The 22,024-nt window shown below is 36.5% G+C and overlaps 1 protein-coding gene across 1 annotated transcript in view; it reads left to right on the top strand.

Moving 5' to 3' along the window:
• Positions 1–22,024, top strand: part of CFAP47 (cilia and flagella associated protein 47) — a 316,288-nt gene that overhangs the window by 24,143 nt on the left and 270,121 nt on the right. Inside the window, exons 9-18 of the mRNA XM_053916952.1 lie at positions 171–360; positions 1,363–1,576; positions 4,693–4,845; positions 5,485–5,671; positions 5,772–5,868; positions 10,997–11,213; positions 11,533–11,774; positions 17,434–17,564; positions 19,739–19,861; positions 21,590–21,721. Coding sequence (XP_053772927.1) covers positions 171–360; positions 1,363–1,576; positions 4,693–4,845; positions 5,485–5,671; positions 5,772–5,868; positions 10,997–11,213; positions 11,533–11,774; positions 17,434–17,564; positions 19,739–19,861; positions 21,590–21,721 — 1,686 coding nt within the window. The remainder of the gene's footprint in view (positions 1–170; positions 361–1,362; positions 1,577–4,692; positions 4,846–5,484; positions 5,672–5,771; positions 5,869–10,996; positions 11,214–11,532; positions 11,775–17,433; positions 17,565–19,738; positions 19,862–21,589; positions 21,722–22,024) is intronic.

Genomic DNA, 22,024 nt, shown 5'->3' with positions numbered 1-22,024 from the left:
TCATTCAGGAAAGCTCTGTTCTCCTGACCTATCACATACCAAAGGCCTCACCTTCTAATTCTATCACACTGGGCATTAGGTTTAAACATATGAGTTTTGGGGTTTCACAAACATTGAGTCTATAGCAGCTGGTAACTTTTTTTTCTCTCTGTCTCTCTCTTTTTTTTTAGAAAGTGACGTGTTCATTCGTTCCACATCAGTATGGAGTGTTTAAAGTGAAGCAGTTCATAGAGTTTATTGGTCCAGTGGCAGATAAAAGTTGTCATTCTTTATCACTAAAGCCTTTTCATCAAATATATTTAATATTTAAGAGTACTTGCACAGCTTCCACCAAGAATGTTGCGATGAAAATTAGTCCTGGTAAGCTATTGCGGACCCTTATCTTTTTTTTAAGGTTAATATAGGATTATCTTAGTATGCCAATTATATATATATATATATATATATATATATATATATATATCTCAAATGTGGTCTAATCTGGTGGTTCTTACCTTTTGAATGCCTCAAAATCATCTGAAAGGTCTGTTAAAATAGATGTCGCTGGTCTACATCCCAGGATTGATTATTAAGTAGGTCATTATTAGAGCCCAAAGATTGGCGTTTCTAACATGTTCCCAGTAGATGCTGGTGTTGCCATTTTGAGTATCATACTTTGAATACACTGGTTATGTGATCTGTAACATCTACTGAATATTGCAGTGGTTTTCTTATGTTATCATACTTTTTTGTTTGAGTGTATAATATAAGCTGGTTTTGACCATTTCGTGGATATTTTTGTTGCTGTTGTTTCTTCTTTTTTTAAAATATTTTATTTATTTATTTTTAGAGAAAAGGGAATGGAGGGACAAAGAGAGGGAAAGAAACATCGATGTGAGAGAGAAACATCAATTGGTTGTTTCCCTCACACTCCCTGACCAGGGACCGAACGTGCAACCCAGGCATGTGCCCTGACCAGGAATCAAACCTGTGACCTTTCTCTATGCGGGATGATGCCCAACCAACTGAGCCACACCGGTCAGGGCTGTTGTTTCATGTAATCCTCGGTTATCTTTTATAAATTGAATCATATGAAATTGCTCATACTCAACTCTCTTTAACCTATACGAATTTGTTTCATGGAGACCAACCCAATCTTTCAAGTTACTATGTTTATTTTTTATGCATTTTTATTTTGCTATATTGTTTTCTGTAGGTCCATTTATTAAATGAATGGTTTATATTTTCTGAATGTGTTTGTTTATTTAGGGATTTAGCTTTAATTTAGAACCAATGGTGTACTGTGTTAATTAACCCATGGATGTTATTTGGAAAACTGAAATTAAAAAAAACATTTAAACTTAATATCTAATTCCATAAAAGGCATACCCCCTTCGACCAGTAATTCTACAGAACAGACTATGGTCAAAGATATGGCAAACAGCAAGGAACGTGCACCTCTTGCATTGCTTCCATCAGCCAAGACAACCATTGAAAGTCATCGCTTGAGTACAGAGTCCGTGGAGGCGGTGCAGATACCCTTTCCCAACGAGCAAGCTGCAAGTGTCAGGCCTAGAAAGCAGGCTAAACGGTTCAGGTAACACGCTCTATTAAAGACCTGAAATTTTGAAAGAGTCAGTGATCAACATAATATGAAGAGGTCTTACTGTATACTGATGTCACCAACTAATAATGGTAATCGTAATGATGATAGCAATAAAATTTATTATTTCTCTTTTTTACATTAGATATGGTTGTTGAATGCTCCTGTATGTGCTTTATCTAACCTTTCATCACCTCTCCTGTGTACTTAACTAGCAAGGGAAAGCTATACTAGATTGTTTACAATTGGCTGTTGCCAACAATAGAATAATAATAGAAGTAATCACTTTAGGAAATGTATGAAGTCCTCACAGTAGTTACATTCATTAAGTTTGTCTGAGGGCTTGAGTTTATCTAAGATTTAAAACAAAGAACACTTAAAATTGTGAAAAACCAGTCATCATCATCATCATCATCATCATCTTTGTTCCATCCCCTCAAAGTCAGGTTTCCAATAATCTTTCCCAAATTGAACTAAAACTTCTCTAATTAGGATTATAAGTGATGCTAAACCTCAATTTACATTTATTCAAACCTCAAATAAGTCACTTCTTTATCAACACTTAGTGAGAAGAAACCCAGGCATCCTGACATCTTTACCTGGACCACTAGATTAGGACTGGTTTTTACAAGTTTGAGACTGAAATAGGTTTCTTTTCTGTCTGCTTATGTGCTATTGGTAGACAATGTCCCTCCCTGGGGCTTCTCTACTTGCCTCCTCTACTTGTCAGCTTTGGTGAGGCATTAAGCTCACTTAATTTTATGGCAATTTCATTTGATTTTAGGCCATAGTTGCTTTATTATTCACAATTGGAAAATTATGGGTTTTTATATAACCTATTTTATCATATTATTTTACAATTTCAACTAGAAAAGGCTTCCTGTCTCCTTTTTTTATTTAGCAAGTACCATAAAACACAGACACATAAAAATCGCTCCGATTCCATTTAAAATAAATATATAGAATAAAAAAGGAAAACCTGTACCTACATCTGACTCATTGGACTCCGTCCCACCCTGCAGAAGCGTCCTTTATAATTCTTTCCTATGCTTAAGTATACCTATATAGAGATATATATAATGTGTATATAGAGAGACATTATATATAAATATATATAGATATATATAATGTGTATATATATATAATGTGTGAATTTAATGTTAACATTTTATTTCTGTCTAAATCAATATTAAGCAGATTATCTAAAGATACCACAATTTCTTTGAAGATGCCTAAGTATTTCCTATTTATTCCATGGCCATAATTATTTTTTTTCCATTCATTCTTTTCCATACTCCTAGAAATACAAAATTTACTCGTTGTTTTCTGGCTAGCAATTAGTAACTTTAAGTAATGACATTTTGAAGTATATTAAACTGTTGGTAATTATTATTGCAATTTTATTTTTAATGCATTTTTAGCCTTTCAAATTTTCAGAAGGAAATACAGTAGCAATTTTTGCCCAGTTTTTGTTTACTGCAGTGTGTTCTGTGCTTAGAACAGTGTCAGGTGTATGGTAGGCACTCAGTAAGTATTTTTTAATACATAAATGAGTTAAAATGTTTTATTTACATAGTAATTTTTGTCCCCTGTACTTTGCACATTAAAAACAATTACCTACTCAAAGTTGCAGAGGTATTTGTTGAACTTCAGTTTTTAAGGAGCTGATAAGCACTTAGGTTTGTTAATAGGCAGCTTTTGTCACTTCACACATTTACTATAATACAGAATCCCCTATTGTTCTCCTTTTTAAGTCCCTCCTTTTCTTCTTGTTACAGTCATAGGAACTTCACAGAAAGGAATTATTTCTAGGTTCCGAAGGTGGCTAAGGTTAACAAAGCTTAAAGGGAAATTTAAATAGCAACTAAAATTTAAGTATAAAAGATTCTTTTTTAAGGCTTCCGGGAAGACGGCAGAATAAACTTCGCACTATCAGGGTCAAAACAAAAAATCAACCGTCTTTGAATAACAAAGCGTTTGTTTCTCTCTTAATACCTCATTCTCTTACAGACTTTCATTTAAAGCTGTCTCACTGTAAGCACTGAGGCATTGTTGAAAACGGGGAGAAATGTTAGATTAAATTTCATTTGACTGTGTAACTATAGTAGTCCCCCCATGTCCTCGGGACTTACGTTCCAAGGACCCCCTAGTGGATGCCTGAGACTGCGAATAGTACCAAAGTCTCCATATACTATACTTTTTCCTATACATTCATACATACCAATGGTAAAGTTTAATTTATAAAAACACACTAAGAGATTAACAGCTATAACTAATAATAAAATAGAACAATTATAACAATATACTGTAATAAGTCATATGAATGTTCCCTCCCTCTCTCCTTCCCTGTCTCCCCCTCTCTCTCAACCAATCTGATAACCAAGAAATTTACAATGTCACAGGTAGGGAGTCTATTCAGCATGGATACACTGGAGAAATGGATGGTTCACTTCCAGGGTGCCATGGAGTGGGAAGGTGTGAGGTTTCATCGCATTATTCAGAATGTCCCCAAAATTTAACACTTATGAATTGTTTATGTCTGGAATTTTCCATTTCATATTTTCAGACTGTGGTTAACTGAAACTGTGAAAAGGGAAACCGTAGATAAGGGTAGACTGCTGTAATAAGTACATACTTAATGAGTTAATTGTCGAGGGTGAGACTCTTGTGATTAATAAAACTTGCTGAGGATTGAGGTGGATCAAGGTCAGATGTGAATAACTGTACTTTTTTTTAAATGGAAAATACATGGTCGGTGAAAAAAAAAGATCATGAACCCAGTGAGTGAATATGAAATGTCACAAGTTGTGACATTAAGATTTAGACACAAATTGTTTACATGACTAATTCCCTAAGAGTGGGTTCCGGGTAGGGGCCATTACGTTTCCATGACATTAGGCATTCTCTGTGCTTTAGTTAAGAAGGAAAGTAGATATTATTCTAGTTCTCTGTGTAATAATGTCTTGATATATAATAGAATATGAGGAGTAGGACTAGAATGTGTCCTGGGCACCATGCTATGCCCAATCCCTGGCATAGTTGGCACTCAATAAATACCGATCGGATAAATGCATATATGTAAATATTAACATGGCTTACTCATATCGTAGGACAATTCCCACAATGAGACGAAGAGAGAGCCGTGTGGATCCTGAATATGCATATACTAATTCTGAAATCTTACAAAAGAAAGCAAACAAGGACTATTATAAAAAATACATTGATTATTTAAGAAATAAGCGCCTGCAGAGACAAGGAGAAAGGTAAAGTTCACTTCCTCAAGCAGTGGGAAACAGAGATCATGGTGCCTATAGAGCCAGATTTTTTTCCCTTCATTCCTTAGTTTCTCTTTAATGACTTCAATGACTTTTTCATACATGAAAATAGTAAAACGTTAAACTACTTTAACTGCAATGACTTATTTTTTTCTTGCCTTCAATTTGGGAATGTCTTAGGTGGGTTTCCCCCGCAGCAGATCCTAAGACAGTGCTGCCAGCACGTGATTTTTGGAGAGTGTTCTTCTTTTAGGAGAAACCTGTACAGAGTGAGAGAGGCAGGATAGGGCAAGGGAGGCGACTGATGCCTAGGGTCTCTTAAGCATAAATTATAATACATAGTTAGTCCTGCCTTGGGCCAAAGGGGCTTGCCTTTTCTGCTCTGTAGCAGTCATTGACTGCGAACTGTTCCTGGGTGTGGTGGGGTGAGCCTAAACTCTTCGGGGAGGTGTTTGAGAGTGGGATCTCCTTGGCAGAGGGCAGTTTTATGCAGATTAGTGCATCATTCTGCATTAAGTGGATCTGAGTGGAGCAGCAACAGCACATGCAATGTGGGGAATATTTGGGTTTAGAGACGTATTTTTCAAAAGACGTGGCCTCGATTTATTATTATTATGATATCAACAGGAAAGATGAGGATTCATATGACGATGAAGACATAAGATTAGACCCAAAGTCAGGTCTAAAGTCACCCTCAGTCTCAGATCCGGAAATAGAAGAGGACCCACCTGTAGTATATTGTGAGCCAGAACCTCACCAACTGCTATGTACCAGAAATATGGAATCCAGAGAAACAGATGCTCTAGAAAGAAAGGCACGTGCAATATTTTACATTTGATTATTCCATGGGAACTCTTAAATTGCCATTCGCTAATATTGAACAATTAATTTTGGAGTCATTTGATTTTTCACAGGTTCTCAAAAGACTTAAATCGAAACCATCCACACCTCACGAAATACGTGACTGCAGCTTAATTTTGACACCAAGGCAAATTCACCAAGTCATCGTTGGTGAGAATTTATAAATACCTACTAATGTCTTTCTTTCTTAACAGATTTATTCAAGTATAATTTATATTCCATAAAATTTACCAGTTTAAAGTATATAAGTCAATGAATTTTAGTAATTTTACAAGATTATGCAATCATCTCACAACTCATTTTTAGAATTCAGTCTCCCTATTCCCACCCGTGGCCCCAGACAACTATTAATCAACTTGCTTCAGATTTTCCCATTCTGAACATTTTATATAAAGGGAATCATACAATATATATTCTCTTTTATATTATTTCTTTTGTGTAACTCATGTTTTGGAGGTTCATCCTGGTAGTTGTAGGAATAAATTTTTTGTTCTTTTTCATAGCTAAATAGTGTCTCGTTTTATCAGAATACCACATTTTGTTTATCCACATATCAGTTGATGGACATTGAGGCGTTTCCATTTTGAGGCTATTGTAAATAATGCTGCCATTATAATTCACCTAAAATTCTTTGAATGGACATATGTTTTCATTTCTTTTGGTTAGATTCCTAGCAGTGGGATTGCTCAGTTGTATGGTACATTTATGTGTGACTTTAAAGAAACTGCCAAAAGTTTTTCCAAAATGACTACACCAAGTTACAGTCTCACCAACGATATATTTTGGCTACACCGTTAGTCTGAGTTAGGAAACAAGTGACAACTCCTCCTTAACCTTGCAGGGATCTAACAGTGTGTCCCTTCCTAGGTCATTTTTACCAAGCCTATTACAGGATGATTACAGATAAAGAAATACCGGTTATGACTACATTTGTCTGAAAGGGAGTTCTCATTTCATGCTATGCAGGCTTAGGGTGGCCCTGAGATGTGGGCAGAGGAGGATGAATTGGTGTGGATGTGCTGATTCCCTCTCTAGGGAAAACCCAGCACACAAAACACCAAACACCAACTCTGACATCATCCAGATTAAAGGAGACATCAAAAGAGGTGCAAGGTCCGAGGCAAAACAGTGAGAGGTGATTAAGTATCATGTACTGTGCTCCTATTTTGTGCCATGTGTGTAGATAGGTACTGGGCATTATAGTCCCGGGAATTTACCTGTACTATTGGGTGGGAAATGCTTTGTGTCTTCCACATGGGTGACCAGCTAGTCAAATGAACAGATCTATGTGAATGCAAAAGGAGTAAAGTTAGAAGACAGTGTCCAGTGCCTCTTCTACAACTCCTCCACCAGCTTCTCTCCCTTCTTTACCTGCTGTCCTGGGCATTTTAATAATGGTCCTCTGAGGACAGGGCCCCTGTCTGAGTTTACAAGATCCACTGGAGGAAGCATGTATGGAGGAGGCAGTTTATGAAATTGGCAGGGATGTGTAGAGGAAGAAAAATTTTTCTTCTACCTTTCTGGATTCTTTGGCTGGTCTAATAATTAAATTGACAAAAGACAGATTAGCAGGAGAAAAACAAATTTAATCTCATATATATGGGAGCACCATAAAATATGAGACCCAAGGAAATGTCAGACAGTTGAGGATTATATGCTATCCCGAGCTAAGGAATGGGATAGGAGCCTGGAGCTTCAAAAGGGAGGAGGGTAATTCACAGGACAAGAAGAACAGATGTTTGCCCAGTGGCACAGATAGGTCATTCAGATAAAATTTATCTCTGATGATAGTTCTTTCTCTGAGTCGGCCGGCCCCCCATCTGAGTTCTTTTAGGAAGTCAAGAGAGAGGCACAAGTTTTCCTTGAGTCTGCTGGGTTTTAATTGCTGTCGGCTCAAAATAATCCACAAGCTAAAGAGGCACCCTTTGGGGTCACATATTCTGTTCCTCTTTAATGATCAGTCTCATTTTTCTACCTCGAGGGTGCTTTATGAGCCTAGTGTACAGAACAGGGGGTGGTACTATCAAAGGATATGGTAGTTAAAGAAAATTTTGCTCTGTATTTATATTTTTAAAAAGTGAAATTGTTGCCAAGAGACACAATAGAGGATTTGGAGATTAACTGAGTCACTTAGTGACAACTATGACAGGAGCCTGGCTTCCGTTGGAAGTTATGTGAGGTGTTGTTTGCTTCCTCAGCACATGTCCAGTCATTTTGGTTTTAAGCTGCCGGTTATTGATGCATAAGCCAGTCATTGTGTTGAACAATCTGCAGACATGACTCATTTAATCCTTAAAGTGACACAAATAACTTGTGAGGTAAATACTTTTCTTTCCATTTTAGAGGTGAAACACCTTGATCAGATTGCTCAAATATTTAGTATGAGGGAGTGGACTTGAAATTAGGTTTCTTTAGCCTAACATTCTGTCTTGATTTCCCTTCTCATTCTGTTTTCACAATCGATAGTTTATCGCTCAGCTTTTTTGCCAACTTCTTTTGTCTCTGCCTTGTAAGTATTGTTAAATCATAATATGGAATTTTGTGTCTGCATTCATGAAATATATCAGTCTGCATTTTTGCTTTGTTTGATTTTCTTTTTATGTGTTTGTTTTGGCCTTAGAGTAATGTTGGCCTCCTAAAAACTGAGTTGAGAAAGTTAGGAAGTGGTCACTCCACTACTATGTTCTAAAAGAGATCGAGTAGAATTCTGAGTAAGGAGATTTTATCTTCAGATGATATTTCATTACAAATTCAGTTTCTTTAATAGTTGTAAGATTATTCAGATAATCTATGCCATTTTAGGAGAGTTTTGGTAGTTTGGGATTTTTTTTTTACCCAGAATTGTCCCCCTTCATCTAAGGTGCCGTGTTTATATGCACAGAATTATTCGTAGCATTCCCAAATTGTCCTTTGAATGTCTGGCTCAGCAGCATCTAGAGTGATATGGCCTTTTTAATATTAGAAATGTATGTCTTCCTTCTTATTTCCCTTTTTCAGTCTTGGTAGAGGTTTTATCCATTGTATTGTTCATTTCAAAGAGCAGGCATTTAGTTTCGTTGATTTTTCTCCATTGGTTTTCTGTTTTTAATTTATAACAACATTTATAGGAATACAAAAAATACCCAGCACCTAATGTGTTATAATGTGCTATGTCTGACATTCAAACAAAGACTACTAGGGATAAAAAGAATCAGGCAAAACAACCTTTAATAACCAGAATAATTCATCAATTAAGCCTACTCAATACTGATACATATGTTAGAGTTGTCAGGCAAGGGCATTAAAATAGCTTTTATAATTATCTTCCATATATTCAAAAAGTTATGTAGAGATATAGAAATTATGCAAAAATGATCCATGTGATGTATAGAGTCAACATAATTCCAGTCAAAATTTCATCAGTATCTTTTGTAGAAATTGACAGGCTCATTTTAAAATTCATTGCCTTGGCTGGCGTGGTTTTAGTAGATTGAGTGCCTTCCTAAGACCCAAAGGGCAGCAGGTTCGATTCCCAGTCAGGGCACATGCCTGGGTTGCAGGCTAGGTCCCTGGTAGGGGGCACACAAGAGGCAACCACACATTGAGGTTTCTCTCCCTCTTATTCTCTCTCCCTTCCCCCTCTCTAAAAATAAATAAATAAAATCTTTAAAAAAGTTAAAAAGATAAAATTCACATGGGAATGCAAAAGGATATAATAGTCAAAACAACTGTAAAATAGGAAAACAAGTTGGTTTCAAGATGAATTATAAAGCTACGGTAAGCATAAATATAGACACATAGACCAATGAAACATAAGTGAATGTTCAGAAATAGACCTACACATACTGGACAACTGAATTTTGACAAAGATAGAAAAGCAATGAAGTATATATATAGAAAAGATAGTCTTTTCAATAAGTAGTGCTGGCACGTATGAGCCACACACCAAAAAAATAAAGAATAGAGTTTGTTTCTGTATCTTACATCATATACCAAAAGTAAATCAAAATAGATCATAAGCCATGTGCTTCCTTGTGGAAGGAAGAATGGGAAAAATATCTGTGACTATGGGGAAAGCAAAAATGTTCTAGATATGGTCCAGAAACATGGTCCAGAAAAAGAAAAAAAACGGATAAGTTGGAATTGATCAACTTTAATTCTGCTCTTCAAAAGATACTAGTAAGAGGATAAAAACAAGCCATAGACTGAGACGAAGTGTTCGCAAATTACATATCTGGTGAAGGAATTGCAACCAGAATGTATTTAAAACTTTTGAGGCTCAATCTGAGGAATACAACCCAATTACAAACGAGCAAAGGATTTGAGCAGATAGTTCACTAATGAAGATCTATAGCGGACAAAGAGGCACATGGGAAGATACACAACATTGTTGGTTGTTAGGGAAACACAACATAAAACCGCAGCGAGACAAATCTATTAGAATGGCTTAAGTTAAAACACCTCACCGTTTCAGTTGTTGCTGGACATGTGAGGGAACTGGGACTTTTCCATATGGCTAGTGGGAATGTGAAATTAAACAGCCACTTTAAAACAGTTTGTCGGTTTCTTATACACTTAAACATACATGTATCATGTGATCTGTCCATTCCATTCTCAGATTTTTATCCAAAAAGAAATAAAAGTATATGTTTGAATAAGTGTTTGTGCACAAATATTTTAGCAGCCTTGATTGTAACAGCCAATACCTGGAAACGATTCAAGTGTCAATCAACAGGTGAATAGACAAACATTCACCTAACACGGACTACTACTTAGTAATATAAAGGGATGGACTGTTGCCCCATAGAACAACATGAATGAATCTCCAAGGAATTTGCTGAGTGAAAGAAGTCAGAGAACACCTGTGCAGTGCTGTATTATTCCATGCATGTAAAACTTTAGAAAATGCAAAGTAAGCTACAGTGATCTAAGGGAATCGCTGTCTGGGAAGAGAAAATGCAGAGGATGGTGGAAAGGGCGAATATAAAGGGGCCCAAGAAAGCTTTTTGGAGTGATGGATGTTCACTCTCTTCACTGTGACTTTTTCACAGGAGTAGATACATCAATACTCATGAAATTCTACACTTGTAAACATGTATAGTTTGCTGCATATCAGTTATAATTAAATCAAACTGTTAAAGAGCAGGATACGGCATAATTATTTAAATTGTTATGATCTTATAATGAATATTTTTCTGAGTACCTTTTTTAAAGTAAATTAATTGATCAAAATATAATGAAAACTTTAAAAAATTAACACATTACCAACATTAAACTTAATACCTTTTCTTTATTTTAGGGCCCTCTGTCCTTAATTTTGGTGACGTTTGTGTGCACTCCGTAAATATTCACAAACTGCACGTGGTTAATATGCTACCGAGGCATGTTTTGATCAATTTAGATGTTAATTTGAAAGAACTTCAAAAAACCAAACAGTTTTCATATGTGATCCCACCTTCATCCAGTACTTACATTTCAATGATATTTCACTCTACCACTGCTGGAAAATATTGGAAGTAAGATTTATTTTCCAATTTCTATTTTCTAGAGTCAAAGTGTCCTACTGTAGAATATATTTTTATTTGCCCCAGTAATTATAATATATATATATTAATATTTGATCCCCAAACATAGAAACTATATATGTGTCAAGTTGTGTATTTATAGACTCCTATTTCAGTCATAGTCTATCTTTCATGATTACTTTGACGTTTTGCTTACTAAGAATCATTTGTGGATGTTAGTCAGTAGTACATGCATTTTTATGTGTAATTTAATTCTATAATTGCAAGTCGTTCTTATCGGTTAAACTTGGATACCTTTGTTGTGTTACAGGTCTTTCACCTTTACAGTGAACCGCATACCTGGTGGGCACCTCCTAGTGATGGCGGTTGTCATGCCAGTGAGACTTGAGCTGTCTTCTGACCAGCTGGTGTTAAAACCGCATGGCTTCTTGTTGCAGACATATTTTAGGGGGACAGTTAACTTGTCTAATTATCAGAATTATTTGGTTCAGTTTCAATGGATGCCAGTAAACACAGAAAAAGGAATAGCATTTTCTATGTGTCCAGCAGAAGGTAATAGTTTTTTCCATTTGTTTGATTTAGACATTCTTTTATTCGTGTATTCAGGCATTAATAATTTATTGTGTGTATATGGTATAATGGTGCTAAGAACATAGAAGTAAATGGGATATGGTCATGCGGGTATTTGTTTTTATATACATAAAACATACTTAAATTGATTTAAAATATGGTTTCTGTATTAGGGTTTTCTAGAGAAATGGGAACAATAGTAAGTATATATATATGGGGGGGAGAGAGAGAGAGCAACATTAAGGAAGTGGCTCATATGATTGTTTGGGCCGGCAAGTTTAAAATCTGCAGGGCAAGCCTATAGGCTGACGACTCAGGGAAGAATTGATTTTGTAGTCTTGAATCCAAAGGGACCTCAGTCTTTCTTTTAGGATTTTTCAGCTTATTGGATGAGGCCCTACTACATTGTAGAAGGTAATATGCTTTACTCAAAGTCTATTGATTTAAATGTTAATTAAATCTATTTTTTAAATTATTTTTTATTTATTTTATTTTATTTTTTTATTTTTATTTTTTATTTTTATTCAGTTACAATTGTCTGCATTTTCTCCCCATCCCTCCACCCCACCCCGGCCAATCCCACCTCCTTCCCCCACCTCTACCCTCCCTTTTGATTTTGTCCTTGTGTCCTTTATAGTAGCTCCTGTAGACCCCTCTCCCCACCTTCACAGCAACATTTAGACTGATGTTTTCCCAAACAACTAGGCATCGTAGCCCGGCTAAGTTGATGAACAACATTAACTGTCACAGATACTGATGAACTCAGTATTTTTTGTTTGTTTGTTTAGTTTTAGTTTGATGATAATATATGTTTCAGAATGACTAAGATTTTGTTAGATTGTGAATTAGTTTACAAGGATCCACAGATTCTTTATAGTCAATATTTAATACAAGTAATAAAGTCTAACAAAATTAAGAACTTAAGCCCTGGCCGGTATGGCTCAGTGGGTTGAGTACTGGTCTGTAAACCAAAAGATTGACGGTTCAATTCCCAGTCAGGGCACATTCCTGGGTTGCAGGCAAGGTCCCCATTTGAGGACGTGCAAGAGACCACTGATCGATGTATCTGTTGCATATCAATGTTTCTCTCCCTTTCTTTTTCCCTCCCTCCCCCCTCTCTAAAAATAAATAAATAAATAAAATTAAGAACATGAAACTGTCATTTAAACAAGAATTTTTTATTCATAGGAATCATCTCAGACTTACTATTTTTGATGGTTCCTTGTATTTGTTCACTGACCTCTTAACCTTGCTTCTGCCATTTCCTGGAATTGATAACTCCATATAACGTATTGCAAAACTGAGCCCTGTTATCTGCTAGCCTGTCACTTATCTGGTAGCCTATCAAACTTGGCAAACATCATTGGGATGTGAAGTGAGGAGTTCCATGAGGACAGAAGCTATCATTTAAACAAGTAAAATGACAGAATGATGAATATTGTATCTTTGTTTTATGTACATGTCCTGACTTTCCAGCTCCCTCCTTCTTTATATCTATTTTAAGGGTAGTCTTCATTTGTGAGCTAAATAGACCACAGGTGGCAAACACAAGGCCCGTGGGCCGAACCCGGCCCTCCACCTTGTTTCTACCCAGTGGCAGCACCGAGCTCTCGCTTAACTGTTCAGGAGTAGTGACATGTATACAGTCCTAAAATTACATTTGGCCCTTTAAAGGCAATGGTGAGGCTGATGTGACCCCCAATGAAAATGAGTTTGACACCCCTGAAATAGACTATATAGATCACAGAGGAATTCTGCTTTGCAGAAATCTTGCCTTAGTTGTATTTTCTTGTATCAGTTATTTCCAAATCACAACTTATATAAATCTACTAGTGTTTATAACAAGGAGTGTTAATAAACAAGGTTAAGTATTCATTTAAATTCACTGAACTTTAGTGCAGATATAGGCAGAGATGTTGCCACTTTAACAAGGGGAAGGGTAGGACTGTTCCTTTGCTGGCGTGAGAGATCATTGATATGGCCATATTTAATCTTTTATTAACCTGGATGGATTTTGCACAATCCAGATGATTTATTAAACATTCAAAGTATACTCTCATTATTATTTAGCAGACTCATTTGACCAAGCTCTTTTTCTTTTGTTATTAATGCTCATAATACTGGGTCCTGCCCCAATCTAGAGAAAAGCTGAGTGAAAAATGAGAAGAGAAACTATGTCTGCACATTTTAGATTTTCTATGTAAATCTTCTCCAGTTTTGTTTTATTTTTTTTTTGAACAGGTATCAAACAGTGCTAGTTATATTATTTGCGTCTCATCTCTAGGGTTCTGACCAAGCACGTGACATGATGCTATGGGTGTCTGAAGGGCACAGAGCCCGTCACTTTTCCTTGTATTTCTCCATCATAACCAGGGCTGAATGGGCTGAACTTCCCCCGCCCTGTGGCTGCCATGGAAATGCAGTGGTGATGCTGGATTTGTCAAAATAGGAGTGGTATTACAATATTATAATCTGAAAGAGCAGTGATGCTTCTCATGAACTTTAGAACTTATTTTTACAGGGGAGATTTTAGTATTTTTATTTTCTTTGGGTTGCTTGTAACACCTCTTAGAATTTTTTAAAAAGATTTTATTTGTTTATTTTTAGATAGAGGGAAGGGAGGGGAAAAGATAGGGAGAGAAACATCAGTGTGAAAGAGAAACATCCATTGGTTGCCTCTCCTGCATGCCCCATCCGGAGACCTGGTCTGCAACCCAGGCATGTGCCCTGACCAGGAATCAAACTGGCAACCTTTTGCTTTGCAGGATGATGCCCAACCAACTGATAGGCCAGTCACGGCAGGATTTTTTAAATGAAAGTACAAAAACACAATGACATTTAATTCCAAATAGAGTGTTTATATGACTAATCCCATTAGTCTTTACATACTTTTGATCTTTTTAGAACCCAAATGATACTCAAATCTATTTCAGATAGCATTGAATAAAGTATGTATAATTTATTTTATATACATAGGTTTTTCTTGTGTTGCTCACACATTTTTCTTTTGATGGTCAGAATAAATATAATAATGACTCAATTTTGGTTTTGCTTCTTTGTATAAATAGAAAATGAATTTTTATTATTTTTCTTATATCCCTTTTGCTATATGGGATTTGCATCACAGATAACACATTTAGTCATATCCCTCTGTGTATTTTTGTAAACTAAAATGAATAGTTGTAAATAAAATTTTTGTTGTCATTTTCCACTCTTCCTGAGGCGTGATATATTTTGGATTTTGTTTGGCTAGTGGATATTGTAAGGGAAGAATGTAAGAGCGGATTGATGCTTCTTAAGATAGAATTGGCTTCTAATATGACGTTAGGCGGTGTTCATGTTTCTGCTCCTTTTGTTTTCATCCTTGTTGTGTTTAACCTTACTGATCCCTTGAGTCTGGTTAATGTTCAGACTTGACTTGAATCAGTTCACTGACCTTCTCAATTCTCTCCCTCCGTGACCATTTGCAGTACTTGCCCTGCCAATCCCACCCTTGCTCACTCTAGCCATTCAACTTATTTTCCCTGTCCCCTGTTCAATTGGTTTTTGTTTTAAAAGATTCGTGTTTTAAAAATTATTCTCAGAGAAAGAGAGTAAGGGAGTGAGAGGGAGAGAGAGGTAGAAAGAGAGACAGACAGACAGACAGACATTGGTTTGTTGTTTCACTTATCTATGCATTCATTGGTTGATTCTTGTATATGTCCTGACTGGGGATCAAATCTGCAACCTTGGCGTATCAAGACAGTGCTTTAACCAACTGAGCTACCTGGCCAGGGCCTCGATTGTCTCTATATATAGTATTGAGTCTTCTATGTCCATGTCACCTCCCATCACAGTCTTCTCCACGCACCACTCTCTTCCAGCACTGTCAATGGAGTTTTACATTCCCCCAGCTTTGTCCTCCTCCAGTTTAATATGTTAAACTTCAGTCACAACTCAAATGCCATCTCCTTAAATGAGGTTTTCTCCACTGTCTTGGGCTGATTTAGACTCCCCTCCCCTTTTTTTCAGCCCCTTCTGTGTATTTCTTTAATGTTATCTACAATTATTTGTTTCTGTACATCTCCTGTTGTGGTAGATGTTGCTAAGCCCATACCTGATATCCATTCCCCTTCCTAGTACGACCCTCATTTTGTTTGCGGAACCAGTGTTCTTATCTAGAAATCTCTTTTCCCAAGCTTCTTGCCAGTTAGATATGGACAGAATTTTCTTTTATTTCCATCCCCCTTCTTTCTGCCAGGCCTGTTTGAAGTACTTGTATATATTTTATTTAATTGTCCCCTACCTCGATTCTCTGTGTTAGATACAATTGTTATCCCCATTTCATGAATGAGGAAGCTGTGTTCCTTATACACATAAAGTAAATCATCCAAGGTCTCAGTTAGTAAGTCACAGAGTTGAAATTTGAAGCAGGGAGTGTGATCCTAGAAACTGCTCTTTTAACCACGGTGCTGTGATACCTTTCTAGACTGAGGAAGGCCACACACAGTAAGGAATGGTAGTGTGGGAAGCCAGAAGGAGCATCGTTCCTTGAAGGCCTTGTCAACTTGCCAAGGCAGCCCTGGAATACCTATTCGTGGACTTCTAATTTCATAAGATGAACAATCCCCTGTCTACCTAAGGCACTGTAGCACGACTTTGTGTTACTTACAGACATATAACCATGATGGACTGCCACTAGACTGTTAGTTCTTGCATGACCAATTTCTATTCTTTTTATAAATTACTGTGCCTACTAAAGTATTGGCATTCAAGGGTATTAATAATACTATCTGACACTGGGCACTTTCTGGGTATCACGCAGTATATTAATTCCTTTACATATATAGTTATCTCTGTTCATGGTCACAGGAGGTAAGCACTATATCTTTTCTATGATTGAGGAAACTACCATTGCATGAGAGTCAACTTGAGCCAAAGCAAAGTTGGTGATGCTCACTCATCTCTTTGTTCATTGGCCATTGCCTTCAACTCTTGGGTGATCCTTGCTTCATGAAGGAAGAACTTCTGCATCATACTTTCCATTGTGTATTGTTTTCTTACTTTAAAGGGGATGATGAATTTAAACAGATAAAGCAGCTCACACTAAATGTGCCTGATACCTCCTGGGTTTTCAGTACATTTGAATTATAGCAATGTGTTGATTACTCATAGCTATATCAAATGTTACATTTCTAGGGATGTGAACATTTAAAAGAAAATGAAAACTCCCTCTGAAAAGTGAATGAGTTTCTGATGTTAATAAGTATTTCAGAGTGTTGGGAAACATGGAGGGCACCCTCCTTTGTTCAAGGATCACAGATGGTTTTCAACTGTGTGTGTGTAACGTAATCTCTAATCCTAGAGTGTTTGCTTCATTGATAAACTTCTATTTTTGCAAAACACTGGCATATTGGCATATTTTTGTCAAATATTCTCATCTGCCTATTAAAATTGGAAAAGAAGGTATGCGTTCTAGATTTTAATCACTGTATAGGTATTTGACAATTGCTCATTTAGTATTTCCCTATATTTTAAGTTTAATTTAAATAATATTTGTATATAATATCATTATACTTGTATGCCAGCCCTTATTTTGGATATTAAAAAATAAATATAATTAAAACGTGAAACTGCCTTATTCTCTCTAAATTCTCTGTAGGCACTGTTGATCCGTTCTCCTCACTGGAATGTGAAGTGACGTGGCAGCCTGGTTTCAGCTCTCCACAGAAGGGACAATTTGTTCTTCACATTGATGAAGGAGACACGATGATACTAAATTGTGTTGTAAAAGTAATGATTTCCCTTGAATATGATTTTTACTTTGAGGGCCCTAATTGGGTGCATATACGCATGTGTGTAGAGTAGTTGGATATGTAGACTATGTTAGTAAACGCTGGTTTTGTCTTAGCATCTCTTTTGAGCCACTTCTCTACCGTAAATGAAGACTTTGCTTAAAAAATGCATTGTTATCTAGAATTGATTTATATACCCAAGACTTTTGTGCCAACAATACCAGGTTGTTATTAGAGTCTGTATAAATATATAATACCATAGGAGCCACTTGAAATTAAATTATTTCATTAATAGACACCAAAGAAAAATAGAGAAAATTATATTTTTGCCCTGTGTTGCATTTTTAGTATTCTAGCAGTGATTCATATTTAGTACGAAATGGATCATGTAATTTACATAGCAAGGAAATATGGAAAATTCTTATTTTTATAGAATGTACTTCTTGGACTAAAAGTCTGAGAAAAATGAAAGCTGCACTATATAATTTTAACTTTCTGTGGTAGAGCTTAGAAGGCCTTAATGTCATGCCTCTTAATCAGTAAGAATCTCCTTGTGTACCAAATTTTCCCTCCCAATGTTCTTAGTAATTTAACACAAACCAAATGCTATTTTACTAAATTCCATCTCTGTGTCTGCATGCCATGGGCGTGTTCTTACATGTTTTACGTATGAAGGAGCTTATAGCATTAAGAGATAAGAGATTTCATCTATTTTAATCCTGGCAAGTGGCAGTCGGAGTCAGTAGGGTCTTTCCACTGCTCTGGGCTTGAAATGAGCTGGGTCCTGCTGCTTTCACTGTTTTGTGTTTGGCAAGTTTGCTGATATAAAGTTTTCCACATACTCATCCTTTGTGTATTTTTTTCTGACAGATAAAAGAGGAGCAAGTTAGTAAGTGTGGACTTGGCCTTAATAATAGGTATCATTTATTGAGTAATTACGGGGTTAGGCGTGATATTCAATGCTGTCCATGTAGTATTTAATTCAATCCTCATGACAGCTCTATAGGTATGTGCTAATACCTCCATTGATGGGTGAGACAGTGGAGGACTTGAGTGGCTAATTAACTAATGCGAGTTTGTGCATGAAGTAAGCACTCTAGCGGGAATTTATATTCAGATCTCTCTGTCTCCACAGTTTTTGCTGTTAACGCTCTGATAAAATTTGCTTTCCTCCTTTTCTGCACTAGGATTGGTTAAGAATTAAACTTTGAGATATCAGAATAATCAATTAGATTCTTTTTGGTAAACTCTTGAAGTCCTTGAAGTTCAATGGACTGTGAAGTGTTGCTCTTAAGAAGTTAAAGATGGAGCAACATGAGGCAATTGAATAAAATGTTCAAGTCTGACATTGATTTATTGAGGACGTGACCCTTTTCTGTTAGCTTTGTTTGAAAATTATTGCTCCAATTACCCATTGCATGTTCTTCAAAGAATTTTAACCCTACACCGAATTCTCCTAAGATACAAAGAAGTAATGTATCATAGATAAAGGCAGTAGGGTGTGGTGTGAAGAGCACTGAAGGAGCAATTAGAAAATGGGTTGTAGTTGCCCTTGGGTACACTTTGCTTTCCTGTGAAATGGGACAGGTGGATAATATCAACATTTCCAAAAAGTGTTTTCTGATGCACGAGTTCTGTGAAATGATTTGTGTGGGATGTGCTGAGGGAGCCCTGCACCTGAGTGATCCTGTTAATCACAGTAAACACCCTCCCCATTCTCACATAAGCTAAATGTATGTTATCGGCGTATTAAGTGCTGTGAGAGGACTTCTAGTAGAAACATGCCTGGATACCCTCACTTGGCACATTACTTCCCATACTTTGGTGACCCTAGAATTCTTTTCTTTTGCACGGCACGTGGTAACACTGTACATAGTTGGGTAGATTATGTCTTACATTTCCTTCAGTGATTAATCTATTCAGTACATGATTCTCAGTCCTGGATTTACTTCCTCCATAGGGTTAGCTCACTCCCCCTGCCTTCCTCAGTTTAGGAGTATAATTTAAATATTCCATTCTATTTTCCTTTCTCTTCAACACACCATAAAATCTGATAACACCTCATATTTTACAAATTCATATGAAGCTGAAAAAAATAGGAGTCATCTGGCGGGGATGAAAGAAGTGTTTACTGTTATTCAATTGCATTTCCCTTTCCTTCTTTATTATAAGGTGGGTGAAGCCAAGGTCTTATTTTTGGAGCCAAGGATACTCTTCTACGATAGCCCTCAAGGTTTAACAACTTGGAGGAAAATTGTTCTCCACAACGTAGGACAGACCCATGCTTTTTACAAGGTGGTGTAAAATCTTCCAATCTTGCTTAGATCAGATGGCATTATAATTTGAATTAATTTTTTGCTATGAACACTATGGCATTATTAATACTTTAGTCTTTATAAATGTACTACTGCTTATTTTGAGATATTTCGTATGAGACTTAGCTGAGTACGTTTTATCTACTTTGTTCTTTAATTCTCTTATGAACTGAATTTCTCTCTCCCTTCCTTTCAGTCTCTACCTATCTTCTCCTCTTACCCCCCTTTTTTCTTTCTGGTATTTTGTTATATTGAAAAAGGATAAGTGATTTGAACACAACAACATCTAAAAACATCCATTGCTGATGTTACATTCTGTGTGTGATGATACGCCTTTCCTTTGCTCCTCTGCCATCAGGACTTTTATGGTAGCAACTGGGACCCAGATCTACACTATTCTAAAGATACTGTATTCATAGTTTCTCCTGATTTAAATTGCGCGTTGTTGGGGGAATGTTTAAAATGATGATAGTTTTTTTTTTGTTTTTGTTTTTTTTTTTACTAAAAAAATCTCTTTAGATCTCCCAGTAGTGACAACGGAAGTTAGCGTTTGAGATCTTTCATTCCAGCTTTTATTTACGTCTTCTGCCCCAATGAGCAAGGGAGGACACCCTTTTCCATTCTGTTTCTTCAGAATTCGATCAGTAGGCTATTTGTTCTCTCAATTCCCAAAATATCTTCATTCCCAATTTCCCTTTAAACTATTCTGATTTAAAGGATGGTAGTTAAGGCTAAATTAGTCTCTGACAAATCGCACCATAAAACCTTATGCTAAGTTCCTTTTCTGAATGTTAACATGATACCTTAGGCCCAGGGGTGTCCAAGCTTTTGGCGTCTCTGGGCCACACTGGAAGAAGAGTTGCTTTGGGCCACATATTAAATACATTGCAACACGTAATCACAAAAACCTCATGTTTTAAGTAAATTTACGATTTTGTGTTGGGCCGCATTCATAGCTGTCCTGGGCCGCATGCGGTCCGCGGGCCGCAGGTTGGAGACCCCCACTCTGACATCAGGCTATCAAGGAAATAACAAACAAGAGGAGGCTACTTTATCATCCTGCCTCCCCACTAACTTTGCCTTCAGTTTTTATGATCAGGGAAACTATCGATGTAGTATCTAGAACTTTGGCATTTTCTCTAAGAGATAGATTTCATCCTTGTAAGTCTCTCAGTGTTGAAAACAGTTCAGGTAATAAACTTCATCTTCCTATTTGAATTGGAAGATGTCACTGCTGAATGGTCTGTTTGCTGGTTTTAGGGTGCGCATCCTTGTTGAATTTCAAACTACATGGGCATCTGGAATTTGAAAATCGATTATAGAATCATCTCATGCCCTGTGCCTGGGGGTTCTCTCTCTAGGTAGTAGTTTGGAACTTTTCTATGAAAGCTTTGGAGCAGTAACTTTAAAAACTAATGAACAACAAAACACAAACAGTCTGATAGCGAGAGATCAAAGTGATGGTGACCAGAAGGGAGGAGGTGGGTGAAATGGAGGGGAAGGCGAATGTAGTCAATAATGTTGGGGTACGTTTGCATGTGACAAATTATTACCAGAATTAATGCAGTGATCACATTGTAAGTTATAAAAATGTCGAATCACTGTATCATACATGTGAAGCTAATACAACACATATGAGACTACATACCAACTGCACTTAAAAATTAGAAAGGATAATAACAGCATTTCTGCAAATTTTCAATTACAGGTTCGCAGAAACAGTCTTTTGTCTGCGCTTAATATTGTTCCACCAGAAGGAATAATTCCATTTGGGGGGCTAAGTACTATTTATATGACCTATACACCTGACACGACAGACAAATTTCAAGCAAGAGTAAAGGTATGTTCATGTATGTGTGCCCCTGCATGCTGTGTCTGTCTACGTGGATTTGTTTGGTTGTTTAAGATATTTGTAGAGGTAGGTATAATACTGGAACATGTTGTAATCATGTTTACTCTTAGAAAGCTTGTTTTAATGATTTCTAATGAAAATGGGTTTTAATGATATGTTAGTAAAGAGTATTTTTAAAAATTGCTATTATTTTTTTGGCAATTGGGTTAGCTCTAGTAAAGTACAGGTTTTAACAATCTAAAAGAAAAGCAACCTTACCTATATCAGCTATTATAATAATGGTTAGCAGAA

The sequence above is a fragment of the Desmodus rotundus genome, chromosome X (assembly GCF_022682495.2).
Source record: "Desmodus rotundus isolate HL8 chromosome X, HLdesRot8A.1, whole genome shotgun sequence".
NCBI lineage: Eukaryota > Metazoa > Chordata > Mammalia > Chiroptera > Phyllostomidae > Desmodus > Desmodus rotundus.
This window is presented reverse-complemented; position numbering and strand designations above follow the sequence as displayed.